Source organism: Artemia franciscana, chromosome 4 (assembly GCF_032884065.1).
Source record: "Artemia franciscana chromosome 4, ASM3288406v1, whole genome shotgun sequence".
In the NCBI taxonomy this organism is placed as follows: domain Eukaryota; kingdom Metazoa; phylum Arthropoda; class Branchiopoda; order Anostraca; family Artemiidae; genus Artemia; species Artemia franciscana.
This window is the reverse complement of record NC_088866.1, coordinates 58,145,589-58,172,957: the sequence shown is the minus strand read 5'-3', so window position 1 is coordinate 58,172,957 and position 27,369 is coordinate 58,145,589. Positions and strand designations below refer to the sequence as shown.

The following is a 27,369-nucleotide window of genomic DNA, read 5'->3' as shown; positions in this document are numbered from 1 at the left end:
CCCCCGCCCACAAACTACCCACAAGAGATCGGATCCGTTCTGGTTATGTCAATCATGTATCTAGGACTTGTGCTTATTTTTCCCACCAAGTTTCAGCCCAAACCCTCCAATCTAAGCGTTTTCCATGATTTTAGGTCACCCCAAACTCCCCCTAATGTCTCCAGATCCGGCCGGGATTTAAAATAAGAGCTTTGGGACACGATATCCTTCTAAATATCAAATTTCATTGAGATCCGATCCCCGTTCGTAAGTTAAAAATACCTCATTTTTCTAACTCTTCAGAATCACCCCCTGCCCCTCCCAACTATTCCAAAGAGAGCGGATCCGTTCTGTTTATGTCAATCATGTATCTAGGACTTGTGCTTATTTTTCCCACCAAGTTTCAGCCCAATCCCTCCACTCTAAGTGTTTTCCAAGATTTTAGGTTCCCCCCCAAAACTCCCCCAATATCACCAGATCCGGTTGGGATTTAAAATAACAGCTCTGAGACACGATATCCTTCCAAACATCAAATTTCATTAAGATCTGATCAACCGTTCGTAAGTTAAAAATACTTCATTTTTCCATTTTTTCTGAATTAACGGGCCCCCCACTAACACCCCCCCCCCAGATGGTCAAATCGGGAAAACGACTATTTCTAATTTAATCTGGTCCAGTTCCTGATATGAATGCCAAATTTCATCGTCCTAGCTTACCTGGAAGTGCCTAAAGTAGCAAAACCAGGACCGACAGACAGACAGAATTTGCGATTGCTAAATTCACTTGGTTAATACCAAGTGCCATAAAAACACTATGCTACAATGAGATTAACCGAACAGACGGACCAAAGGATGATGAAGCGATAAACGATAAAAAACTGATTCCGACAACCTTCCATGCAGGAGGGCCAACTTTGCACTTCTATCAGGGACATCAAACTTACGAATTATCTTACCATTGCTATACCAAGGGGGGAGATAAAGTACAAATTTACAATATCTGAAATAAAAAGTCCGAATCTGATTAACATCATTTTTCTTTAGAAGGGGATAAAGACCAGATAGATAAAGGACAGATTGATCACAGAGTGTAGCCTATAGCCCAGTGGTTCCCAACCGGTGGTACGCGTACCCCAGGGAGTACGCGAAACCCTCGCAGGGGGTACGCGAGGGTCCCAAAATTAATTTAGTCTACATCTTTAAAACTTGTTTCTGACTCAGTTCCAACATTTCCCTCAAAATCAGATAACATAACCCATTGTACGTAATTTCAGACTCATTTTCAAAACTTTCGCTTTCAGTAACCCGCTAATTTTTCTCCATAGCCGTAAGGTCTCGATGCTAATTTTTCTCCATAGCCGTAAGGTCTCGATTTAAACTCAGCGAGTTCAGTATCTTGTCATCTGTTGAAACACGAAGTTCGTGAATTGTGGTTGCAAACAAAGATGGATAGATTCCTGATCAGGAATAACAAGAAGCCGAATGATGGTACCCAAAACTCTGAACCTGCACCTAAGAAGAAGAAATATGACGAATCATCGGTCAAAGTGCGTCGATATTTGTCAGAATACCTAGGGCTCGGATTTAGTGCGACAAAGTCTGATCCAGTGAATGCACAGTGCGTTCTTTGTGGTCAAGTCTTGGCCAACAGTTCCATGAAACCTGCGCATATGAACCGGCATCTCAGTACTGTGCACCCTTCTCATGTCGGTAAGCCCATAGAGTTTTTCAAGCATAAACAAGAAGCATTCGCTAGTAACTGTTTGGAAATTGCAAAAGTGGCATCAGTTTCTTCAAAGGCTCTCCGGGCTTCGTATGCTGTTTCATATTTAGTTGCGAAACAGAAAAAACCGCACACCATCGCCGAATGTCTGATATTACCAGCACTAGTGAAAGTCAGTGAAAGAATGTTTGACACGAAAAGTGCTACTGCCCTTCAGTCTATACCTGTGTCGAACAATACCATTTCAAGAAGGATAGAAGACATTGCAAGCGATATTGTCATGCAGGTTATTGAGCAAATAAAGTTGACGAAGATGTTTGCGTTACAGCTTGACGAAAGCACGGATGTGTCAGGTGAAGCCCAGGTGATCGTCTTTGTTCGATATCAAGATTGTTCTGACATAAGAGAAAATACTCTGTTTTGTCAAAACCTACAGTCAAGAACAACAGGAGAAGAACTATTCAAGGTGATTGACAAATTCTTCGCAGAAGGGGGCATCTTGTGGGACTGGTGTCTATCAGTTTGCAGTGATGGAGCTGCCGCCCTAACAGGGAAGAATAATGGGCTCATGGCCTGGATAAGGAAGAAAAATCCAAAGGTGAAGTGGTTGCACTGCATCATTCACAGGCAAGCTCTTGCATCGAAAAGGATGAACGCACATCTGCACGAGACCCTCAACGAGGCTGTAAAAATAATCAACTTCATCAGAGCCCGACCACTGAACTCAAGAATGTTCAAGTTGCTGTGCCAAGAGATGGGTTCAGAACATCAACATTTACTTCTGCACACAGAAGTTCGCTGGTTGTCTCGTGGGAAGATTTTAAACGGACTTTTCGAGCTTCGACAAGAAGTTCATATGTTTCTTCTGGAGCAAAAATTTGCATTCAGTTCGCTTTTTGAAAACCAGGACTGGGTCTGCAGGCTGGCCTATCTTGCGGATATTTTCGACAAACTGAATGACTTGAATCTGTCAATGCAAGGTTTCCGGACGGACGAACTCTCCCTGAATTCGAAGATGTGTGCTTTCATCAGGAAATTGGAGTTCTGGCTTAAAAAGGTTCAAAGAAACAGCGTTAGTGTCTTCCCGGCCCTTGACAAGTTTGCGGACGATAGTGAAATTGATAACCTCAACACAATCTGTGATTGTATTCGGGAGCATCTGACAAAGTTGCGAGATGAACTTGTGTCATATTTCCCATCGATTATGAACCAAGATAGAACGCAGGATTGGATCCAAAATCCATTTGTTGAAGACGTGACCTCAAGCTCCGGTCTTAGTGACAAGCTTACAGAGAATCTGATCGAACTTGCCAGTGATCGCGCCTTAGAACTGAAATTCCAAAATGTAACTGTTTCCCAGTTTTGGCTGGAGGTGAAAGGAGAATACAAGGAACTAAGTGAAATCGCCATGTCTGCTTTGTTACCATTCGGATCCACTTACCTTTGTGAAGTGTCATTTTCGGCAATGTCATTGATCAAAACCAAACACAGAAACAGACTGAGTGTACAAAATGACCTTATAATTGCCGTTAGTGACATCGAGCCAAGATTTGATAATATTTTAGCAAAAAAGCAGCCTCAAGTTTCTCATTGATTTTGTACGTACATTTAAGCACCGTCATATTGGACAATAAATCTCGTGTTTTTGAAAATCTGATTTTAGTTAAGAAAAAAGTAAAACAACGATTCTCAAGAAAGGGGTACGCAAACTTTTTGGGCCTTGACTAGGGGTACGCGGACCAAAAAAGGTTGGGAAGCACTGCTATAGCCTACCCAGTGCACGTCTATTATACTTCCCTCGATTAGCAACTATCTTAGAATAGCCCATTTGAATAACTGGGCCGTATTCACATCAACCAGCCAGCGTTCAGCCAGGAAACACATAAGTCGCAAGAACTCCAGTCTCATTAAGCAGAGACTGCTAGCCTATATACTGATCTTCGCTCATTTCGGACAGGCCCAACATGACAAAAAACAAAACATAGGCTACTAAGTCAACACAACAGCATAGCCCAGGCAGAAGCAGCTTACTAAGCCCAACACAAAGCATTAGTTAAGTTCAAACAGCTCAACAGTTGTAATTAATTATCAATCTACACCAAAAGACAGAAAATTGCAAATCATGAGCAATGTTCTTAGTGCTCTTCAGCCAAAAATATAGGAATAATAGGATTTTAGCCAAAATATAGGCATTTTATAGGAGTGCATTAAAATATAGGAATTTATTGGGATTTAAAGGCGAGTCCTAACACTGCAAAATCCCTAACACTACAAAATCTTCAAGTTAGCTACATCCAAAACTTAGTGTCAATTATGATATTCGATGGTGTTTTGACTCTAGTTAAGCCACACAATGAGCTAAGAAGGCAAAATGGGCCAGGAAAATTCAAGCCCTTAAAAATCATGGCTTCATAATTGGGACTTGGGACCTTGGGAGTCTACCTAACTTCCTTTTTCTACTCCCAAGTCCCAACTTAACTTTAAGCCTAATTTTCACGGTAAAGAAAGAAACTAAAATATAAGTAAATTGAACCAATGCCTCCTTTAAACTTGTGATGCTAAACAAGATGAAAGACAATAGCAATTGAAATGCTCAATAGCGAATTTAGTATATTCTCAGAAAATTTCTTTTTTAGCCAAACACAAAAAATCTGACAGCACTTGAAAATTAAAAGACCGTAAACAATTTTATACATAACATTAAAAAACTACAAAACTAGACGTTCTGCCTTTTTACCAAAAGGGAGAGGCAACATTTTCTCTTCTAGGCCATACATTTTTCTTAGAGCATCATGTGCAGACATAGTCTCGGCAATTTCAGGGGTTTCTCCAAATCCTAGAAAAAAAAAGTTTAACTAGAGCAATGCTTGAATACACAAAATAGATTCCGCCACCATCTTACAGTAGCACAAATGAATCTACTTATTTAGGATCTACATCTACAATGAGATATTTGCTAGTTGAACAGAATATGAGTTGGAAGGAACACACTGCTAAATTGCGGATGAAGTTGGGAAGAAGTTGAAGTTGAAGGAATTATGCTCTCCTCTGTTTGCCACTTAAGAGCCTTCTTTGTAGAATCTGGAACTCCAATAACTGGAGTTATTGAAGTTGGGAAGAAATGTTGGAACATTGCAGCATTTGAAATTTATTCTACCTTTTCATGCAATGGTCAGTATATTTTGCACTAGTCCATTCTTATCTGAGTTATTGTCCCCTGATTTTCCTGAATATGTTTAAAACACGTATAAAACCAGTTCGCTGCGTATCCTAAAAACTTTCATCCCTTCCCCGATAGCCCTACCATCAAAATCACCAGTCAAAAGTATATTGTATTGTTACATCTAAATGTTGGAACATTGCAGCATTTGAAATTTATTTCAAATATTTATTTCAAAATTTATTTCAAGGTCAAGCATTTGACCTTTTCATGCAATGGTCAGTATATTTTGCGCTAGTCCATTCTTATCTGAGTTATTGTCCCCTGATTTTCCTGAATATGTTTAAAACACGTATAAAACCAGTTCGCTGCGTATCCTAAAAACTTTCATCCCTTCCCCGATAGCCCTACCATCAAAATCACCAGTCAAAAGTATATATTATTTCCTTAATATGTTACTTGTGGAATTATTATTATCTTTTCATGGAATGATGTTTTGTATTAAGTATTTTGCCAAACTTCTAACGAAAATTTTTTATGCTATGTAATTATCTAACCAATGTGAGTATGATTATGGAGCAAGGGGATCTTCTATGTATATAGAACCACGAGCGTGCACTGACAGATCGAGGTTTTCACTTAGACACTGCATTACCAAACTTTGGAATGTGCACGGAATCTTTTACTAGCTCTTTGATCTTTATTTTTATTAAATAAAAAAAAACAAGTTTTTTTTTAACTGAAAGTAAGGAGCGACAAAAAAAAAAAAAAACAACTTAAAACGAACAGAAATTACTCCGCATATGAAAAGGACTTTTCCTCCTCAACGCCCCGCTCTTTACGCTAAAGTTTGACTCTTTCTCTTAACTCTCCTTTTTAAAACAGTAAAATACTTTAGCGTAAAGAGCTAACAGTAAACAACTTTAGCGTAAAAAGACAAAAATACAATAAAATACAATATGAATAAGTTCTCGTTTGAAAACAAAACCCTTTTGTGTTGAAAAAAACTACCTTTTGTTGATTCAAATCTAAGGTTTTTAATTTTTTTTATGGGATAAAGAATACCAGCGGCAACTCTGTGGGTTTTTCCTGGGCTTTGGTTTTCGCGTCTCTGTCTCTCCTTCGTCTTCCCCTGCACCTTTCCATATGTCTACCCCTGTGTCCTTCCCATATCAGCTTGCAGTGACTCAGCAACCACTTGCAAAGCCCAGTGCCCTTACTACTCATCAGAATCTCACAGTACAACAAGCAAACCAAAGACAAAACGGCAGAGCAAAGCCGTAACAGTTTCTTGGCAATATTTGCTTTCAGGTTGGAAACCACTCCGACAGGGCGAAGGCCCGATGCGACAGACATGATGGAATCGCAGTTTTTAGAATCTCCAGTACCGAATCAACCCACTGTACTGGCAGGAGATACACCCAATCCAAGAAAGAGATTTAATATTGCAATATAAATAAGTCCTCATTTGAAAACAGAATCCCTTTAATTTTCTTTGTTGGTTCGAATCATAAGATTTTTCATTTATTTCTTTTTTTTTGTGGGATCAAGTTTACCAACAACAAATCTGTGGGTTTTCCGGGGTTTTGGTTTTCGCGTTTCTGTCTGTCCTTCGTCCTTCCCAACGCCTTTATGACATCTGTCCACCATGTGCCCTCTTCATATCAGCTTTCAGCGACTGACCAACCACTTGTAAGTTCTGTAAATTTAACATTAGCACAAAGCCATCCAAAGAGAAAACTACACGGCAAAATTGTAACAGTTTCTTGGCTATATTTACCTTCAGGGTCGAAGACGCTCCGAAAGGGCAAAGCCCGATATGATAGACTAGATGGAATCGCAGTTTCTTGAATCTCAAGGCCCGAGTCAATCCACTATACTAACAGGGTAATATCCAACTCATGAAAAGAAGTATTACCATTACTACTACTACTAACAACTCATCGCAACACCAAGCAACCCGAGGCCAACATAGCTGCGCACGCTCCTTCTCCATCCGAATCTATTCAAAGCCTCCTTCTTGACACCCTTCCAGGAAGTTCCCATTTTCTTTACATCTTTCTTCAGGGCATCCTCCCAACCCAGACGAGGACGACCTGCTTTCCGTTTAGCCCTAGACGGTTGACCAAAAAGGAAAATCATCGGCAATCTGTCAGCCTTCATCCTCAGAACGTGCCCTAGCCACCAAAACCTTTCTTTCATTACAACTCTAGAAAGCGGGATTGAACCAAATTTTTCTTACAGCCTACTGTTTGAAATACGGTCAGTCACCCGGGTACCCAGAACAATCTGTAGGCACTTTCTCTGGAAAACATCTAACAAATCGTCATTCGCTTTACAGAGCACCCATGCTTCATACCAATATTTGACCACTGTCATCACTATTACCTTAGACCTTAGATCCTCCTGTGCCTCCAGAGGCGCCCAAGAGGAATCTCCAGTCGTCTCTGAAACTTGCTACTGCGACGGTATCTTCCAACTCTGGCTGTATTGAGGCGTGAAGGTGTCACAGGTCGTTGTTGTAGGTACGACAAAGTGTATTTTTGGGTCTTCCTCTGCGGCGGGTGCCTTCAGGTAACCAGAAAAATGTAGATTTGGGCATTCTGGAATCATCCATGCATAGCAAGTGTCCAAGGTAGCTCCCTCTATGCCTTCGTATGGTCTCGATGAGGGAGGGTTGACCTGTGATGTTTCTAATGTTTCTAAAGTGCTCGTTCGTTTCCTTTTGGGTCCAGTGGATGCTGAGAAGTCTACGTAGGCACATGTTTCCAAAAGACTGAATTCTCCTCTCTTGTTTGTGGTTGAGATGCTATGTTTCAGAAGCATAGAGGAGGGCGGGCAGGACATTACTGTTGAACCGGCGGAGCTTAAGCCGGAGAAAGAAAGTACTCGAAAGTACAGTGACACTGTCGTCACTATTACCCCCAATATTTTAATCTTGGTTTTCAGACTTATCTTCCTATTCTTCCAATTTTCTTTTAACCCTGAGCCTTGGATATTCTACTTTTAACTTCTTCAGTGCTCACACCGTCTTTACTAATAATGTTACCAAGGTAAGTGAAGCTGCCCACCTGATCAATTTTTCCGTTAACCAGCGTCACTTTTTCCTCTTCACTTATTCCTAGCCTTAGTGACTCAGTCTTCTTAACAGTAATTTTCAAACCTATTCTAGCACCCTGAACTCGCAACACCTCTAAAAGTTCATTCATTTTGCTCAAACTTTTACCTAGGATGCTTAGATCATCAACATAATCTAAGTCCAGAAGATTGTTTCCTTCCCATTTGATTCCGTGGTCTCCCATTGCGTTTCCTGTGCTCCTTAAGACAAAATCTATAAAAATGATTCATATAAAGGGGGATAGAGGCATAACCCAGCTTAATTCCTACCTTACCGCATTCCTACCTTATTTCTTATCTTGACCGCAGCAGTTAATAACTTTAATACAGCGTTTTGAAAACTGGGAGGCCCGCCTCACCAGGGGGGCACAGACTAGTCTAAAGGGAGTCGCGAAAATTAGTCCCAATGAACGATTTTCAAATAATTGCTGAAGTTTTGTCCATAAAAAATGAGATATAATTTTTTTTTTAATACAACCGTGCTTTATCGAGCATAGTACAACTAAACATTTTGTAACATAGCACCCCACCCCGTATCTTCCTCATCATTCCTTTAAAATAAAAGTTTATCGTCCCAATAAACACGCATAATACCCTGACACCTTTTTTCTGAGCATCCTCCTTCCGGCTTCTAAAAGCGAGACGCAAGACATCGCATCCTTATTACAAACTCAGATTGAAAAGTTAACGAACAATATAATGAAACTTCGCTTATGTTATGTAATCCCAACAAAAGTAGCCAAGCAGACAGGGTGAATTTTGTTATTCCGAAAAATTCAATCTTGCAGTCGGACAGAAATTAAGATAAGGTAATTTAGCCTTGTAACTGTACACAGACGTTCCTCTTGAAAAAAAATTATTTACAGCGATATTGCAACTAGGCTGTGAAAGGTAATAAAACCTATAAAATAATTTATGGCATCTATATAAATAATAAATATGCCCATTTGCCGGAGACTTGGGACTTTGATATTTAAAGGGAGATTAGTGGCTCTTCACAATTATGTGCTTCCGCACTGGCCCTCTCCAAATGGCACTGACCTTTGATGATCTTAGAAATTCTGATCATAGAATACGTTGAAGTGAAAATATGGAACGGTATTCCGCTGGAAACGAAAGATTATTATTCAGTTTCGTCATTTCGATTCAATTATAAAAAAAAATTCTTTCTACCAAATGAATAATACAAATGAATGATGAATACAAATACAAATGATACAAATAATAAAAATGAATACAAATGAATAATGTTTTCCAGGATTCTCCTTTTTCTTTTTTTTTCTGTAGTGCACAGTGCCTTTTTCAGTATTCTGTTTGTTTCAAAGTTTAACACTTTGTTGTTCTGTCAGTAATTAATGATATTTATATGAATACTCGACATTCTCCAGGGGCCACATTTAAGCCCTGGGGATCATTGACCATACCCTGTAGTTGTGTTTTATTTGTGTGTTTATATTCATTAACGTCAAAGCCACTTATAAACTATAGGGCATATCCCCAAAATGGCATCTGGGAGTCCGATATCACCTCTTTCTTTCATTACATTTTTCAACACAAGGGAATACGACTTATTCTAGCTATCGTTCGGATTTACTAATATTATTAACGATAATGTGAAAACCAATGCATTCGTTGTGTTCCGAAGTCTTGGCTGCTGATAGTATGAGACCCGGCAAATTGAAACCGCACCTTGAAACTATTCATTCTGAATACGTTGATAAGCCCCAAGAGTTAAAAAAAAAAGAAGAAGAAAATTGGATGAGATATCTAAAAACAAGCCAAATTTAAAACAAAAAACTGTTCACGTTCCATCAAATGCCTTACTAGTATCATACCTAGAGTTATACAAAATCGAGCAATGTAAAAAAAAAACACACAATAGCAGAAGCCTTGATTTTTCCAGCAGCTATTGATATGGTCAAAACAACTTTTGGCCAATCTTATTCGGATCAGCTCCAAAAAACGCCGCTTGCTGTCAATACAATTGGCAGAAGAATTGATGATATATCTGAAAAGCTTTCTGACCAATTAGTTTCTCGGATGCGTTCTTCAAAATTCTCCATATAAGTAGACAAAGCTACTGATGTAGCTAAAGACGCACATTAAATTACATATGTTGACAATACTAATATAATTGAAGATATCTTATTTTGCAAAATAATTCCTGACGGAGCCACATCCAATGAAATTTTCCATCTAATTGACAGATTTTTCAATGAGAAAATCATAATGTGGAATAATCTCATTGTGCTCTGTACTGATGGTGTATAATCAATGGTGGGACACAAGACTGATCTTCAAACACTAGTTAAAATGAAACCACCAGAGGCTCTCTGGAGAGCTGCATGCTCCAAGAGCAGCTCACGTGCTCTCGTATCAAAAACTATAAGTGAGCAACTTCACAATATTTTGCAAAAGTAACAAAAGTTTAAAGTTACATTAAAACCAGTCCATTGAGAGCAAGGTTGTCCCCAAAACTGTGTGAAGATATGCAAGGCTTGCATATCTTATTCTTATATCGCATAGCTCGCATTGCAAGCTAATTACATGTCACTTCTGTACTATTGTGAAGTGCACTGACTATCGCGCTATAGTGCGCTTGTGCAAGTGATTCAATGGGTACTTGACTCAAAGAAGGAATTGCTATGTTTCTCGAGGGAAATCATAATGAAGACGGCAATATGCTTAGGGATGATAATCTTGTTCTTAAACTTACATATTTGGTTGACATATTTGGTTACATTTTTGGTTTTGAAAAAATTGAGTGTTCTCAATTGAGTCTTTCACAAAGTGAAAGCATTTATTAAAATTCAAGAGCTATGGAAATTGACTTTGCAAAAAAATAAGATAGACATGTTTCCGCGTTTAAATTTATGCACTCAAGATAACATGGAAACAAACAAAATATCTCTGTGGAACACTAGAATGGTTTGTTGCTTCAATTTTCGAATTGTTTTTACAAAGTTTGCGTGGATACAGAATCCATTTATCGACAAATAAGATAATGAATTTGGATTGACAAGTCTTGAACAAGAAAATTGACTGAATTATTTTGTGATACTACGTTAGGACATAAATTTAGACTGTATCCCTGGTTTTATTCTGGTTGAACCTTCACATAGAATACAACAGTTGGTCAAACAAAGCTTTGAAAGTACTTCTGCCGTTCGCAACAGCGTACTTATGAAAACAGGATTTTCTGACTTGGCTGCAATGAAATCCAAATATTGACCCGCTTAGTTCTAGAATAAGAGCTACGAGTAGCTATGTCGTCAAAAACACCAAAGATTTTACAAACTTTATCTTATTTGATTCACTTTGTTTGGCCAAAGATCCGTGCGAAAATTCTTCTTATACGTAGAATTCCACCAACCATTTAGATGTGTCACATAATAACAGCCACATAAACAATATAACTCAAGAACAATAAAGGAAGAAGAAGAATCTCAAGCACTGTTTTCATTTGGAACTTTATGACGTAACGAAAGATAATCGAGAGACGACCCTTTTTTCAACACAGCATAAAAAATGAGGTTTCCAGTTCAATAATTCATTTAGACGTTTTGCCAGCAAAGAGCCTTTAGTCGACACCGTGAACCGCAAAACAGGGCGATAAAATTTTTAGTGGTATTCCAACTTTTTATGACGACACGGTAAATAGCTCTTGTACTAATATCCTTAGAGACAATATGAATTCTCATTTCATGGTTTATATGCTGAATAAAGTTAGTAATCTTATATTGACAGAATGCATTATCAAATTAGCTTAAACAGTACATCAGAACTAAGTAATCGTTTTACAGAAGAAGCATAAATGAGCTGTGGGGTAAAGAGTCGTATCTCAGACAAGATCGCTTTCCACACACAAGTGCAGCCAAAAGGTCTACTTCCACCTCGTAAATTAAAAAAAAAGTTTACGCCCATATTGAGCAAAAACACAAAATAACTTTTTTTTCTCACAGAGAGAAACTGATATATATAATAACTAATCTACTTGATCTTTCATATTAAGAACTCTTAAGACTTTCATTTGTGCACTTACAAAAATCGGATATTTGCGGGAAACAGAAGCAAATGTTTTTCTATTTTTCGTGCATTTTGAGATCAAAGTATATTTTTTTTAAGTTTGTTTTTTATTGATATATTCATAACGGGATCTCTTAAAAAAAACAACATTAATATCTTCCGGAGCTATTGCTGGCACAAAGAGCACCAAAAATTATCAACGTTTCAGTCACTGGTTCTTTTTTTTTCAGGGACATATGGCAAGCAAGTCACCGGACCTAGCGGTAGCTGGGATCGACCTCTGGGCCTCGCATTACTACTACTACTACCACTACTAACAGCTCACCATAGCCCCAAGCCACCCAAGGCCAACACAGCTACAAACACTCCTCATCCATCCCAATCTATCCAAAGTCTCACTCTTGACACCCTCCAAGGAAGTTCCCATTTAACCTAAATCTTTCCTTACAACTTCCTCCTATTCCAACTGAGAACGACCTGATTTCCATTTAACAATAAACAACTGGCCAAAAAGGACAATATTTTCACAATCTGTCATCCTTCATCCGCAGAACGTGCCCTAGCCATTCCATTTCAAATAGTCTACGGTTTGAAATACGGTAAGTCAATCGGGTACCCGAAACAATCCGTAGATATTTTCTCTGGAAAACATCAAGCAAATCTTCCTCCGTTTTTTGGAGCGCCAAAGCTTCAGGACCATATTTGACCACTGTCACCACAGTAGCTTCCAATATTCTAATCTTTGTTCGCAGACTTATATTCCTATTTCTCCAAACTTTTTTTCAACTGTGAAAAAACACCCTGCTCATTTTCACTGCACGCACCGTCTTTACTAATAATAATACTAAGGAAAGTGAGGCTGTCCAACCGATCTTTTCGTTACCCAGCGTCACCTTTTCATCTTCACTTACTCCTAGCCTTAGCGATTTAGTCTTCTTAACATTAATTTTCAAACCTATTCTAGCAACCTGAACTCGCAAAATCCTTAAGAGTTTATTCATTATGCTGACACTTTAATCTAGGATACCTAAATCATCAGCATAATCTAAGTCCAGGAAAGTCTTTTTTCCCAATTAAATAAAAAAAACAAGTTTTTTTAAATGAAAGTAAGGAGCGACATTAAAACTTAAAACGAACAGAAATTACTCCGTATATGAAAGGGGCTTTTCCTCCTCGACACCCCGCTCCTTACGCTAAAGTTTTTTATTATTTTAAAAAGTAGAGTTGCGAGAAAGAATAAAACTTTAGCGCAAGGAGCGGGGTGTCGAGGAGGAAAAGCCCCTTTCATATACAGAGTAATTTCTGTTCGTTTTAAGTTTTAATGTCGCTCCTTACTTTCATTTAAAAAAACTTGATTTTTTTATTTAATTTCTGAAAGTTTTTTAATTAATGCATGACTGATTTTGGCTCTCCGTACATAAATTATTAAAATGAAATTTGCATATTAATTCTTTTTTTGGCTAAATGACTTTCTCTTAGTTTTGATCAGACGATTTTGAGAAATAAGGGGTGGGGAAGGAGGTCTTGTTGCCCTCCAATTTTTCGGTTACTTAAAAAGGCAACTAGATCTTTTATTTTTAACGAACGTTTTTATTAGTAAAAAAAAATACGTAACTTAAGAATTAACTTACGTAACAAACTTTTATATTCTTATATTTTTGATTATATATATGAGGGGGTTGGTCCCCTCGTTAATACCTCGCTCTTCACACTAAATCTTGTTTTATCCCCATTCTTTAAGAATGCCCCCTGAATCAGAAAGGCCGTAGAATAAATAGTTGAAATTATTTAAAAAAAATTTAGCATAAAGAGTGAAGTGTTTATCTCCTCCTAAATACCTCGCTCTTTATGCTAAAGTATTTTTAGAACCCCTCATATGCGTAATAATCTCTGTTCCTTTTTAAGTTTTAGTGCTTCTCCTTACTTTCAATTGAAAAAAACTTTTTCATGTTTATATTTTCATTGTTTTTTTTTATAGTAATGCTAGAAAGTCCTGCGCCCTTTTCATTGAATTTCTCTTCCCCCATGAAATATTCCTCCAAGGAAAGATCCTCCCATATAGCCCCCTCCCCTGAACCCCACACCCAAACCAAAAAAATCCCCCTGATAACGTCGGTACACTTCCCAGTAACCATTACTGTATGTAAACATTGGTCAAAGTTTGTAACTTGCAGCCCCTCCCCCAGGGACTGTGGGGGGTAAGTCATCCCCAAAGACATAGTTATTATGGTTTTCGACTATGCGGAACAAAATGGCTATCTCAAAATTTTGATCCGTTGACTTTGGGAAAAAAATGAGCGTGGGAGGGGGCCTAGGTGCCCTCCAATTTTTTTGGTCACTTAAAAAGGGCACTAGAACTTTTCATTTCCGTTAGAATGAGCCCTCTTGCAACACTCTAGGACCACTTGGTCGATACGATGACCCCTGGGAAAAAAAAAAAAAAAAAAAAAAAAAAAACAAATAAACACGCACCCGTGATTTGTCTTCTGGCAAAAAATGCGAAATTCCACATTTTTGTAGATTGGACCTTGAAATTTTTTCTATAGGGTTCTCTGATACGCTGAATGCGATGGTGTAATTTTGCGTTAAGATCCTATGACTTTTAGGGGGTGTTACCCCCTATTTTCCAAAATAAGGCAAATTTTCTCAGGCTCGTAACTTTTGATGACAATAACTAAACTTGATGAAACTTATATATTTGAAATCAGCATAAAAATCCGATTCTTTTGATATATCTTTTAGCATCGAAATTACGTTTTTTAGAGTTTCGTTTACTATTGAGCCGGGTCGCTCCTTACTACAGTTCGTTACCACGAACTGTTTGATTTGATTCCGTGTTTTCTCATTGCCTTGTCTGTGCTCCTTATATCAAAATCCTTCAAAATGATTCAAATAAATGGGGATAAAACACAACCCTGCTTAACTCTTGATTTAATACGAAAACAGCTACTAACCTCATTTCCTACCTTAATCACAGCAGTGTCATTCTCGTAAATAGCACTAACCATTTTAATGTATTTATATGGTATAATACAAGGATAAGATCCTCCTTAAGCTCTTCTATCTGCTGAATCAAACACTTGCTCGTAACCTAAAACCTGAGGACTAAATGTGTTTGGTGACTGAGACTCTTGTCAATTTTTAACCTGAGAGTGAAAATTTGGCCAACACATCCTCTACTTTTCCTATAACCGCACTTATAACTAAAACTATGTCACTTATAACTAAAACCTTCTCTTAAAACTATGTCAACAGCATCTTCGAAGTCTAGAGAGTATCACCATACTAAGTAATTTACCACCTACAAGAACCAGTCCAATGCCTTCATAATTGCCACACTCACTCAGGGGCGTACTTTCGTCCAAATCCTGGGGGTGGGGGGCAAAGTTGGAGCCAATTTTCCCAAATCCGGTGAAAATAACAGTAAAGACTAAAAAAGCCGTTTGATACCATAAAGGTACCTTAGAGTACTATATAAAGGTAACTTATAGTACTATGAAGGTAAATATATATTAAAAAACTGACCAGTTTCTATGGATCCTTGAATTATGCAGGCTTATCTTAGTTGTGACTAGATTTGGAAGTAACTAAATTTCAGCAGTGGGCAAACTGGGGTCGGGGGGGGGGGGGGCAGAAAAGAACTGAGGGGCGATTGCCGCCTTACCCCATAGCAAATTACGGCCCTGCACTCACTGTTTCCGCCTTTTTTATATAAGGGTTTAATTAGGATTTTCCTAAAATCACTAGGTACTTTCCCATTTCAAAAATCATATTCATAATCTTTAGTAACTTTTTTCTGACCTACTAACCGCCATATTTAAGAAACTCTTTTACCAAACTATCATCGCCTGAGCTTTATTATTTTTTTTCAATCCTTTAATAATGTCACTAATTCTTCCTCACAAAATAAATCTTCCTTCTCATTCAAGGTGTGACAAACTTTTTAATTTTCCTCAATATCTTACCCTGTAACCCTATCCCGCTTTAGCACACTCTAAAAATGCTCTGTCCATCTCTCTTTAGCTCTTTCCTTATCAATAATTGTGGCCCTGTTCCTATCTTTAACTATGATAAGTCCAGAATGACTACTCCCTCTCAATTTATTAACATGCCAGTACATGGCCTCGCATTGCCAAATAGATATCAGTCCACTGCGCTACCATTGGTTTTTACTCTTTTTCCAGTCACTGGTACATACCGTAATCATTCCCCCCTTCCAATTAATTATTTTTGCTGGTAATCTTCTTTTTTTTATTTATAATTCTGAAATGCGAATTCAATCCAACTGAGCTTGGGACAAACAATTTTTTTAAAATATATTCTATCAACCCCGTATTGCGATCAGAGCAAAACTAAACATACAGAAAATCTTAGATATTTTTTGATATGTTTTATATCTATGTTTCATATTATGTTTTATAATATTTTAGATGCATTACGTATTTTATAAATTTTTTGAAAGATATCTTATCAACTCTGTATTCTGTTACAGAGCAACAGCAACATTAATCATCCAAATATTTAGGTATTTTTCGATATTATATATATATATATATATATATATATATATATATATATATATATATATATATATATATATATATATATATATATATATATATATATCTATATATATAAAAATATGTTGTCTGTGTGTGTGTGTGTGTGTGTGTGTGTGTGTCGAGTGACGTCATGTTTGTGTGTCGACTGACGTCATGTTTGTCGACTGACGAAATTACAGACCGGGACATCGGGACACAAATGACGACCGAGACACCGGGACATCTTATATATATAAAAATAAGTTGTCTGTGTGTCGAGTGACGTCATGTTTGTGTGTCGACTGACGTCATGTTTGTTGATTGACGAAATTACACACCGGGACTTCGGGACACAAATGACGACCGGGACACCGGGACATAGGGAATATCAATGACGACCGGGACACTCAAAGAGAAAGCGACCGGGACACAAGGAATGTTCGATTAGCAATCACCATCAACAAAGCACCGGGACACAAATGACGACCGGGACACAGGGAATATAAATGACGACCAGGACACTCAAAGAGAAATTACAGACCGGGACACCGGAACACAAATGACGACCGGGACAAAAATGACGACCGGGACACAGGGAATATAAATGACGACCGCGACACTCAAAGAGAAATTACAGACTGGGACACCGGGACACAAATGACGACCGGGACACAAGGAAACAACAACAACGGGGACGCCGGGGGGCACAGGGGGATATATAAATGACGACAGGGACACAGGGAATGTTCGATTAGCAATCACCAACAACAAAGCTCAAGGGCAATCATCAGAATAATGAGGTATAGATCTGAATACAGATTGTTTTTCCCATGGACAATTATATGTTGCATGTTCAAGAGTCGGTAAACCTGACAATCTATTTATATGCACAGACAATGGGACAGCCAAGAATGTTGTACATTCGCAAGTTTCACGTAGTTAAAAATATATATATATATATATATATCTATCTATATTCACAGGTGGGACACAGGGACACAACTACAATGGCGCGTAACTAATATGGCGCGTAACGACTTGCGCGCGCGGGGGGGGGGCTTGGGGGGCGCGAAGCGCCCCCACCAAATAGGTGTTGGGGTGGCACCACCCCAACAGCTAGTGTATATATATATATATATATATATTTATATATTAGATATTTTAGATATATATAAATATTTTATTTATATCAGATATTTAGTAATTTTTTTGAAAAAATACCATAGCATTCTGTATTGTGTTGCACAGCAACACTACTTATCCATTAGTTTGGTTCCCCGTCAATTCTGTATTGTTTACTGACTTCATACTTAATACAAAAAATTTAAGGACATATTTGAGTAGGCTTGTATAATCAGTAATTAGGGCCAAGTCTTAGTTACTTGCTTTTCGTTTCTGGTTGACGAAGTGGTTTATTAGTTATAATCAAATGCATACAAAAAGTCTAGCGGTCTGTTTCTGCTTAAATGAGAGGTGATTTCAGCAGATTTTTCCTGCCCAAAGGACACTTTACAGTTTGAATAGCTGACCCGTTAATGCTTCAATCAAGATATGTTTACAAGCAAATCTGTTTGTGGTTAAATAAAATACTGACAAATTAAGACTGCCTTATTTCGATGTCTCAAATATACTGGATTATTAAAAGGGAGTACATATTTAGTCCCTTTTGTACAGTGATGGCGACGAGGGAGGATCGGATGCAAAGAGAGTCAATGAAGGTTCCGAGGGACAGATAATAAGGTTGAAAATGCAAGAAGAAGCGCTATAGCCGCAAACTGTGTTCACTGGGCTCACCTACCATAGTCAGTGATATAACCCCTTGAGCAATACAAAAATACCGTACTTGTGAAATACGATTTTTTTTTGTATATATATATATATATATATAAATTTGCATGTAAACCACAGAAATGGGACAATTTGATTAAAAAAATGCCTTGAAAACAATGTAAATTTTATGACACAAGCTATTTTGGATTTAAGATATGCTTTTACAAATATACTAAGTTTCTGTTCTTTTGCCAATACGGATGACAGTCTGTCTACGCGAATCGGAGTAGCTAGACCAGAGCCTGCTGTATAGAAAAAAAAGGAAGAGTATCAACGAGCATGAGAAGCTAAAGAGTTTAAACTAACATTATCGAAAATAAATATCACTAACACCATCTAGCGGTTGGCACATTTTGTTTGACCATAAAATGCTGCATAATTGTCTTTATAGGAATTTAAAATGTAAGGGAGGGCAAAGAAAGTGAAATTCTGTAACCAGTAGGCCTAAACCAGTACTAGCTTAGTCTCTTTGTCTACTTAATCTGACGAGATTTTTTCAAGCTAACATATGCCTACTCTGTGCAGACAATACTGTGATTTCGTAAACAACTCTACCTCTAAAGCTGCCTCTACTACTACTTATACTACTACTAACTCACTGCTGTGCCAAGCCGCATGAGGCCAACACAGCTATCTCTCAGTCTAAAAAGTATCATATTACTAAGTAATTTGCTACCTACAGAGACCAACTTCAACAATAAAGGCTGTCACCTTTCTTATACAGTGGTTTAATTAACATTTTCCTAAAATCATTAGCTACTTCCCCTTTTTCAAACATCATATTCATATTCTTCAGTAGCTTATTTCTAACCTCAGAGCCACCATATTTAAGAAACTCATTTATCACGCTATCAGCACCTGGAGCCTTATTATTTTTTAATCCGTTTAGTACTGTCGCTAATTCTTCCTCACAAAACAAATCTTCCTTCACATCCAAGGTATCACAAACTTTTTCATTTTCATCTATATCTTTTCCTGCAACTGTATCTCGGTTTAGCACATTTTCAAAATGTCCCGCCCATCTGTCTTTAACTCTTTCTTTATCACTAATTGTGGCTCCATTCTTATCTTTAACTGGGACTAGTCCGGATTGACTACTCCCTCTCAATTTATTTACATGCTAGGTATAATATTTTACTATTATGGCGTCTAGCTGTATTTTCCAGATCCTCGGCAATTTTATCCATGGCCTCCACTTCGCATCTCCTTAGTTCATATTTTAATGCTTTCTCCGCTTTCTTTACATTTCTTTTGTTTTCATATTATTTATCACTAAGATAATTCTTGTACAAACCCCTTCTACTCTCTATTAAACATAAAGCTTTTTACTAATATTCCTAGGTGCAGTCTTAACACTCTTCCCTAAGACACCATCAGCAACTTCACAAATTGTTTTTCTAAAATTATTCCATCCATCTTCCACATTGTCAAATTTTAAACTCTCAAGTTTAGTATTCAACTGTACCTGGGAGGTTTCTCTCAACTTTTCATCCTGGAGTCTACCAACATCATAACTTTCCGGGAGGTAGCTACCCTTCCGAAATTTCCGCTTTAAATTTACCTTAGACACTACTAGATGGTGATCTTTACTTTTAACATCAATAACAGCACTCCTATGCACCCTAGTATCTTGTATTGATCCTGCTAGTCTTTGGTTTACAATAACATAATCAATAAGATTTGCTGTCTTACCATCAAGTAAATATCATGTCAAGTTCTGGGCCATTTTGTAACCAAACCCAGTATTGGTTATTACTAGGTTGTTATGCCTACAAAATTGTAAAAGTCTGTAGCCATTACTGTTTCCTTTTTCTACACCAAATTTAACTAGGCTAGGATACCATCTGTCCCTATTTCTACCAACCTGGGAGTTAAAATCTCCTAGCAAAAACACCATATTTCTACCTGATACCCTGTCTATTTGCTCCTGTAACTGCAAGTAAAATTCATCTGAGTCACTACTATCTTCGTCAGTTGGTTCAACAGGGGCATATACTACTATAACTGATACCCTGAACTTTTTAGTCATAAAACGAGCAATTAGTATTCTATTATTAATACCTTCCCAGCCTAAACAAGACTTAGCAGCTTCCTTATTCATCATGAGCCCTGCTCCCTGTCTATGTACCCCATCCTTCCTACCTGAGTAAACAAATTCTATGTCACCTAATTTCATGCTTCCAACCCCTGGGATATGAGTTTCTGAAACTCTTACTAAATCAAGTTCAAACCGTCTGAATACGTCAGTCAAAATGTCGATACGATAGTCATTTTTTAACGTCGTAACATTCCAAGTTCCAATTTTCATGTTCTTTAAATCATTGAAATTATTTTGGCCTCAGGAAACGCAATGATCCCGGATACCAGTGCAGGACGGGGACCAACAGATCTTCTCAAGTCTAGACCGAAGGCTTAGAACCGGACAGCAGGAAGTCCCTGTGACTTCCAGTAAGTTGGAGGCTTTGTGCAATCCTGGGCACATCTTGGTCACAACATAGTTTTGAGCACTTGGCGATGCTCTTCTATCAACAAGAGTCGAAATCCTGCACAGACAGTCCCAAGCCTATTACCTCCAACTCATTATATATTCATACCTACAAATATTATGCCACTACGGGGAGGCAACCCATAGTTTATAATTTAGCTATGAAGAGTTTTTCAGCCCGAAAACGCCCATCAAAACAAACCAAGCCCAGAAAAACATCCAATAATTAAAATCCCGTGCGAGTACTGTGTTGTTGGCTAGGCTATAATTTCCTCAAGGGGCGCCACTCCTCAAGTGGGAAAAGTTGACCGCAAGCTCCCCAGTCTTTCAAGTACCCCGAAAGGGTCGAGGCAGCCCTTAACAGAGGCCGTCGTCACTAGATCTGGATCTTACACCCTGCCGCAGTTGTCTTCCTATGGAGGATCCTCCCATTACTGGGAGGAGGTTTGTAACTCATAGGACGTTTGGACAATGGGCCCTGTTGAATGTACATTTGAGAGGCCCTCTTCCTCCTCCACCTGTATTTATGGCCCCAGGAGAGGGTGCCCCAGTTTCTATTATGGACTCCCACAGACAAGGTCCCCCTTGGTCCATGCCTCGTATGGAGGTACTCTACATATTTGTAGGGCATTCCCCTATCTGTTGTCCTCTAGCAAAACCTAGCATGATTATCTAATAATTAACCAACTAATGCAACTAACAAATAGTTGCAGTAAATTGCAACTTTACTTTTACTTTAGACTGTAAAGTAAAGGATAAAGATAACACATACAAGCTCTGTTGTCCTCTGCCAAAACCTAGCATGCAAACTAATCATTAACTAACTAATGCAACTAATTAATAGTTGTAATGAATTGCAACTTTCCTTTTAATTTATATCCAAAAATAAAGAAAAAAGTTAACACAAAAAAGCTCTATTGTCCTCTACCAAAACCTAGCATATTAACTAATAATGAACTAACTAATTCAACTTCTGAATAGTTGCAGTAAATTGCAAATTTCGTTTTAATTTAGGCTATAAAATAAAGAAGAAAAATAATACACATAGACTCTGTTGTCCTCTGACAAGATTCAAGATTCAAGATTTTATTTAAACTTCTGTACAACACACACAATATATAAAAAAAAAGGGTCAAGCCGGAGACACAGAACCCAGTATGTTAACTAACAATCAACTAACTAATGCAACTAACTGATAGATATAATAAATTGCAACTTTCCTTTTAATTTATGCTATAAAATAAAGAAAACTAGATAACACAAAAAAGCTCTATTTTCTTATACCAAAACTTAGCATGTTTGCAACTAATTAATAGTTGCAGTAAATTGCAACTTTCATTTTAATTTAGAATGTAGAGTAAAGAAAAAGATAACAACTACAAGTTCTGTTGTCCTTTGCCGAAACCTCGCATATTAACTAATAATTAATTAACTAATAATTAATTAACTAATCCAACTAAATAATAGTTGTATTAAATCACAATTTCCTTTTAAATTAGACTGTACAATAAAGAAAAAAAAAAGATAACACAAACAAGCTCTATTGTCCTCTGTCAAAACCTGTTTCTAATATTCCAAGTCAACATTTATTATGTTAAGCCTAAAAATACTTTGTCAACCCTATTCTGTATTTCACAGTCGTGCGTTGTAGTAGGACACCCATTTGGAGACCAGACAAATGTCTCTCCCATTATTTAAAAAATCTCTGTCATTCCTGATCTACACTAGGATAAAACTAACTGTCTAATTTTTCTGCTTTGATATTTGGCTGAGTAAGAGACGAATAAATTTTGAAACTAAACTTTCGCAAGATTTTTATTATTTTAAAATGTTGCTTGAGTCATGGTTGCTCCGAGGTTGCAGTGGTAGCTACAACATAGAAAAGCGTGAACTACGGCCCGTTGTAGCGACTTCTGAAGACCAGAACATAATTTGCACTTTACTGAAAACAAAATACACTTTAAATGTTTTACTTTTTTTAACTTTAATAAATCCAAGACCAGGTTCAGTCCGATTCAAACGAAAAATTAGGTCAAAATGATCAAAGACTTGAAAGCCTAATCGGAGTGAAGCCAAGACAGATCTCTGTGAAAAATACAATCCTTGTTAGACAAAGTTCACCATTAGCATTTTCTCAAAAATGATCACTATCTTCCAGATCTAAATTCATAGTATTTTGTAATAACTTTTTTTAAAAACTAAAAACGAGCCAAAAATCTCAAAATGGCATCAGGCCAAAAAAGAAAAGAAAAGGAGCAAAAAACGTAATGAAGACCACCATTGTCGAAAGCCTTTCACCGAGACTTGCATGTACTTATTTAAAACATCAGAAAATATCTTATCTTAGTATTGCAGCACTTTTGTAGCTACTATTGTATGAGCCCTCTTTGCTTTTATCCCACTCCTACTCCCTGAAACATCCACAGGATCAAGCGCATGAGCACATATTCTTCATCAGGGGGTTATTTTTGTCATAAATACAAAAATATTTGATAATAATAGAAAATTATGGAATATAGGCAGACTAAGGCAAGATAATTCTCGAATACTTCTTACTAAAGACGAACAAATTATATTCTACGTTTTTTAGATGGTAGTATATCTTACCAATATAGGAGTAAGGTATTAAGAGGATTTTCAGCTGAGACACAATCTCAACTAATTTAGCTTCTTGAATTGTGAAAATTTTTTCAGACCAGCAAATACAACAATGTAAATTAACTGCATGAGCAACCATCATACGCATTTCTATTTTGAGACCAGAAAAATGAAACAACAGATTCAATATCGATAACACAAATTTTACTTATATTTTTTGTTATTCTTTACGATTCGTTAACTACAGATTACTAGAAATTAGCAAAAAAAAATGAAAGCAGTCATGCTTGTTTTTTTTTGTGTTTTTTTTTTTTTTTTTTAACGGCGATTCAATTAATGATATTAATAACGTACAACGTAGATAAAAATCACAGTGGGAGTAGTCAAACCGATACGTCCTCAGGCGGTTGTAAACAACTTTGCTTCGTGTACAACGCAGTGGTAAACACATCATCGCTTTCACTCCTAAAAATTGCAAATTAGGTTCTCAAACTCAAGAGGTATTTGCCAAAACCGTTATATGGGGTATTTCCGAGGTAAACCAAGCAGCGTTCCAAGATGGTGAAGAGTAGAAAATCCCTTGATCAGTTATAGTCAGAGCGTATTTTATCAATAGGCTAAATACCCGGATTAGAACCTAATTTCATCGATTACGTTCAGTTTGTTGTCAGCTAGAACCGCCCACACGCGCAGTGGCGTACAACCCCCTCTTATATACTTCGCTCTTTATGTTAAACTATGACTTTGTATCGCCATCCTTTACGAACAACAAGTTGAACACAAGATCCGTTAAATTACAATAGGAAGCTTTTTGAAAATTCTAAATAACGTTAGCGTGAAGAGCGAAGTATTGGGGAGGGAGTATCGTCCTCATGGTTCTAGGCACTTACCCCCCCCCTCGGGGGGTGGGGTATTTCTTATTTTATGTAGGGGGAAGGAATTTTGGTACTTGTGTATTATGCGCCCCTCACTCAAGTTTACGCTGTGTGAAAATCGAGAACAAACCGGTGTAGTCGTTAGTTTCTTTTAGCTTAGCACAAGACAAGACAAAGACAAGTGTCATAATAAATGGGAAATATATAATTAGGGTTATATATTTGCACATAAGGGGGGGGGTAAAGAATTTCGACAGTTTGAAGTCAGGAAACCAATCTTACTTCATAATATGCAGAATAATTGTACCTAACACATTTTGCATGCAGACCCGCTATCCTTTACCCCCCCCCCTCTCTAATGTGCAAATATATAGCCCATATTTGTCAATGGCCTCAGGCTGTTTGGTGCTTGGCTGAGTTGTTAGTAGTAGTAGTAGCATTGAGTATTATAAATGTTTTAATAACAAATACTAAATTATTGAAAACATCAGTGCCGGCCAGGAAGTATTACGGTTTCTGCCAATTGTTCATATGGAGATGTTCGGGCGGAATTATCTGGGGGCTGTTTTCCTGACACATTTTGCATGCAAACCCGGTATACTTTACCCCTTCCCTCTAATGTGCAAAAATATAGCCCAAATTTGTCAATGGGCTCAGGCGATTTGGTGCTGCGATGAGTTGTCAGTAGTAGTAATAGTAGTAGCATTGAATACTATTAATATATTGCATAAAAAAAACTAGTTTTTCTAACAGAAAGTAAGGAGCGACATTAAAACTTAAAACGAACAGAAATTACTCCGTATATGAAATGGGTTGTCCCCTCCACAATCCCTCGCTCTTTATGCTAAAGCTTTTAATTGTTTTAAAAAGCAGAATTGTGGTAAAGAGTCAAACTTTAGCAAAATAAGGGATGGGGAAGGAGGCCTAGTTGCCATGCAATTTTTCGGTTACACAAAAAGGCCCGTTCTTTACGAACGGGTGACCAGATCTTGGTAAAATTTGATATTTAGAAGGACTCTGTGTCTCAGATCTCTTATTTTAAATCCCAACCAGATTAAGAAAATGTCATAGATACATGACTGACGTGACCGGACTGGATCAGCTCTCTTTGGGGGAGTTAGGGGGTCCATTGCTTTGATGAGTTCGGTGCTTCTGGACGTGCTAGGACGATGAAAATTGGTAGGCGTGTGAGGGACCTGCACAAATTGACTTGATAAAGTCGTTTTCCTCGATTGGACCATCAGGGGAGCTGAAGGGAGAGGAAAAATTAGAAAAAATGAGGTATTTTAACCTTAGCAACTATAAATTTTAATTTTTAACGAATTTTCTTATTAGTAAAAAACATACGTAACTTAACAATTAACTTACGTAACAAACTTTTATATTCTTAAATTGTTATTATGTATACGAGGGGGTTTGTACCCTCGTTAATACCTCGCTCTTTACACTAAATCGTAAGTTTTGTCCCAATTCTTTAAGAATGACCCCTGAATCAGAAAGGCCGTAGAATAAATAGTTGAAATTATTAAAAATACTATAGCATAAAGAGCGAGGTATTTATCTCCTCCTAAATACATCGCTCTTTATGCTAAAGTATTTTTAGAACCCCTCATATGCGTAATAATCTCTGTTCGTTTTAAGTTTCAATGCTACTCCTTACTTTCAATTGAAAAAACTTTTCCATGCTTATTTTTTCATTGTTTTTTTTTATAGTAATTTTAGAAAATCCTGCACCCTTTTCATTGAATTTTTTCCCCCATGACATATTTCTCCAAGGAAAGCTCCTCCCACATAGCCCCCTCCCCTCAACCCCACCCCCAAAACCAAAAACATCCCCTAAAAACGACTGCACACTTCCCAATAACCATTATTATATGTAAACACTGGTCGAAGTTTGTAACTTGCAGCCCCTCCCCCAGGGACTGTGGGGTCATTCCCAAAGACATATCTCAAAATTTTGATCTGTTGATTTTGGAGAAAAAATGAGCGTGGGAGGGGGCCTAGGTGCCCTCCTATTTTTTGGTCGCTTAAAAAGGGCACTAGAACTTTTTATTTCCGTTAGAATGAGCCCTCTTGCAACATTCTAGGACCACTTGGTCGATACGATGACCCCTGGGGAAAAGAAAAAAAAACAAAACAAATAAACACGCACCCGTGATTTGTCTTCTGGCAAAAAATACGAAATTCCACATTTTTGTAGATAGGAGCTTGAAAATTTTGCTATTGGGTTCTCTGATACGCGGAATGCGATGGTGTAATTTTCGTTAAGATTCTGTGACTTTTAGGGGGTGTTTTCCCCTATTTTTTAAAATAAGACAAATTTTCTCAGGGTCGTAACTTTTGATGACAAAGACCAAATTTAATAAAACTTATATATTTAAAATCAGCATGAAAATCCGATTCTTTTGATGTATATTTTAGCATCAAAATTCCGTTATTTAGAGTTTTGTTTACTATTGAGCCGGGTCGCTCCTTACTACAGTTCGTTACTACGAACTGTTTGATATACTAAATTGTTGAAAACATCAGTGCCTGCGCGAAAGTATTACGGTTTCTGCCAGTTTTTTAAGTGGAGATACTCCGACAGAATTATCTGGGGGCTATCTTCCGTGTGTTTTGATTTATGGGAATTAATTTCCACGGAAGGGGGCATTTCTGGAGTGATCGAAAAACCGATTAGAGATTAAAGTCTTATTCAAATGAAAGAATGCAAAGGAAAAATTTTCAGGCTGAATCATCCGCAAGCAATTTTACAGGGAGGGGGATTCTCAGCGAGGATGGAACTGTCAGGAGGGAATTTGACGGGAAAAGGTTTACTTTATGTTAGATTAATTTCACCGAAGGAGATTTGTTAAAAAAAAACATTCCAAAGATCAGATAATAAGATCTTTGGGGTTGACACATCACTCAGAGTCTGGGGGAAGGGTTGTATGTTATGCCCCAGGGGCATACAAGGTTTTTATGGAAGGAGAAGTTGTGTGAACTTTAGAGAAGGCTTATTTAAGAGAAAATTTTAAGTTCTATTTCCCTCTTAAG

General features: G+C 37.5%; 1 protein-coding gene across 1 annotated transcript in view; it reads right to left on the bottom strand.

Moving 5' to 3' along the window:
- Positions 1 to 4,285: 4,285 nt before the first annotated feature.
- Positions 4,286 to 27,369, bottom strand: part of LOC136026661 (large ribosomal subunit protein mL44-like) — a 65,756-nt gene continuing 42,672 nt past the window's right edge. The window contains exon 5 of the mRNA XM_065703399.1: positions 4,286 to 4,537. Coding sequence (XP_065559471.1) covers positions 4,410 to 4,537 — 128 coding nt within the window. The 3' untranslated portion in view covers positions 4,286 to 4,409. The remainder of the gene's footprint in view (positions 4,538 to 27,369) is intronic.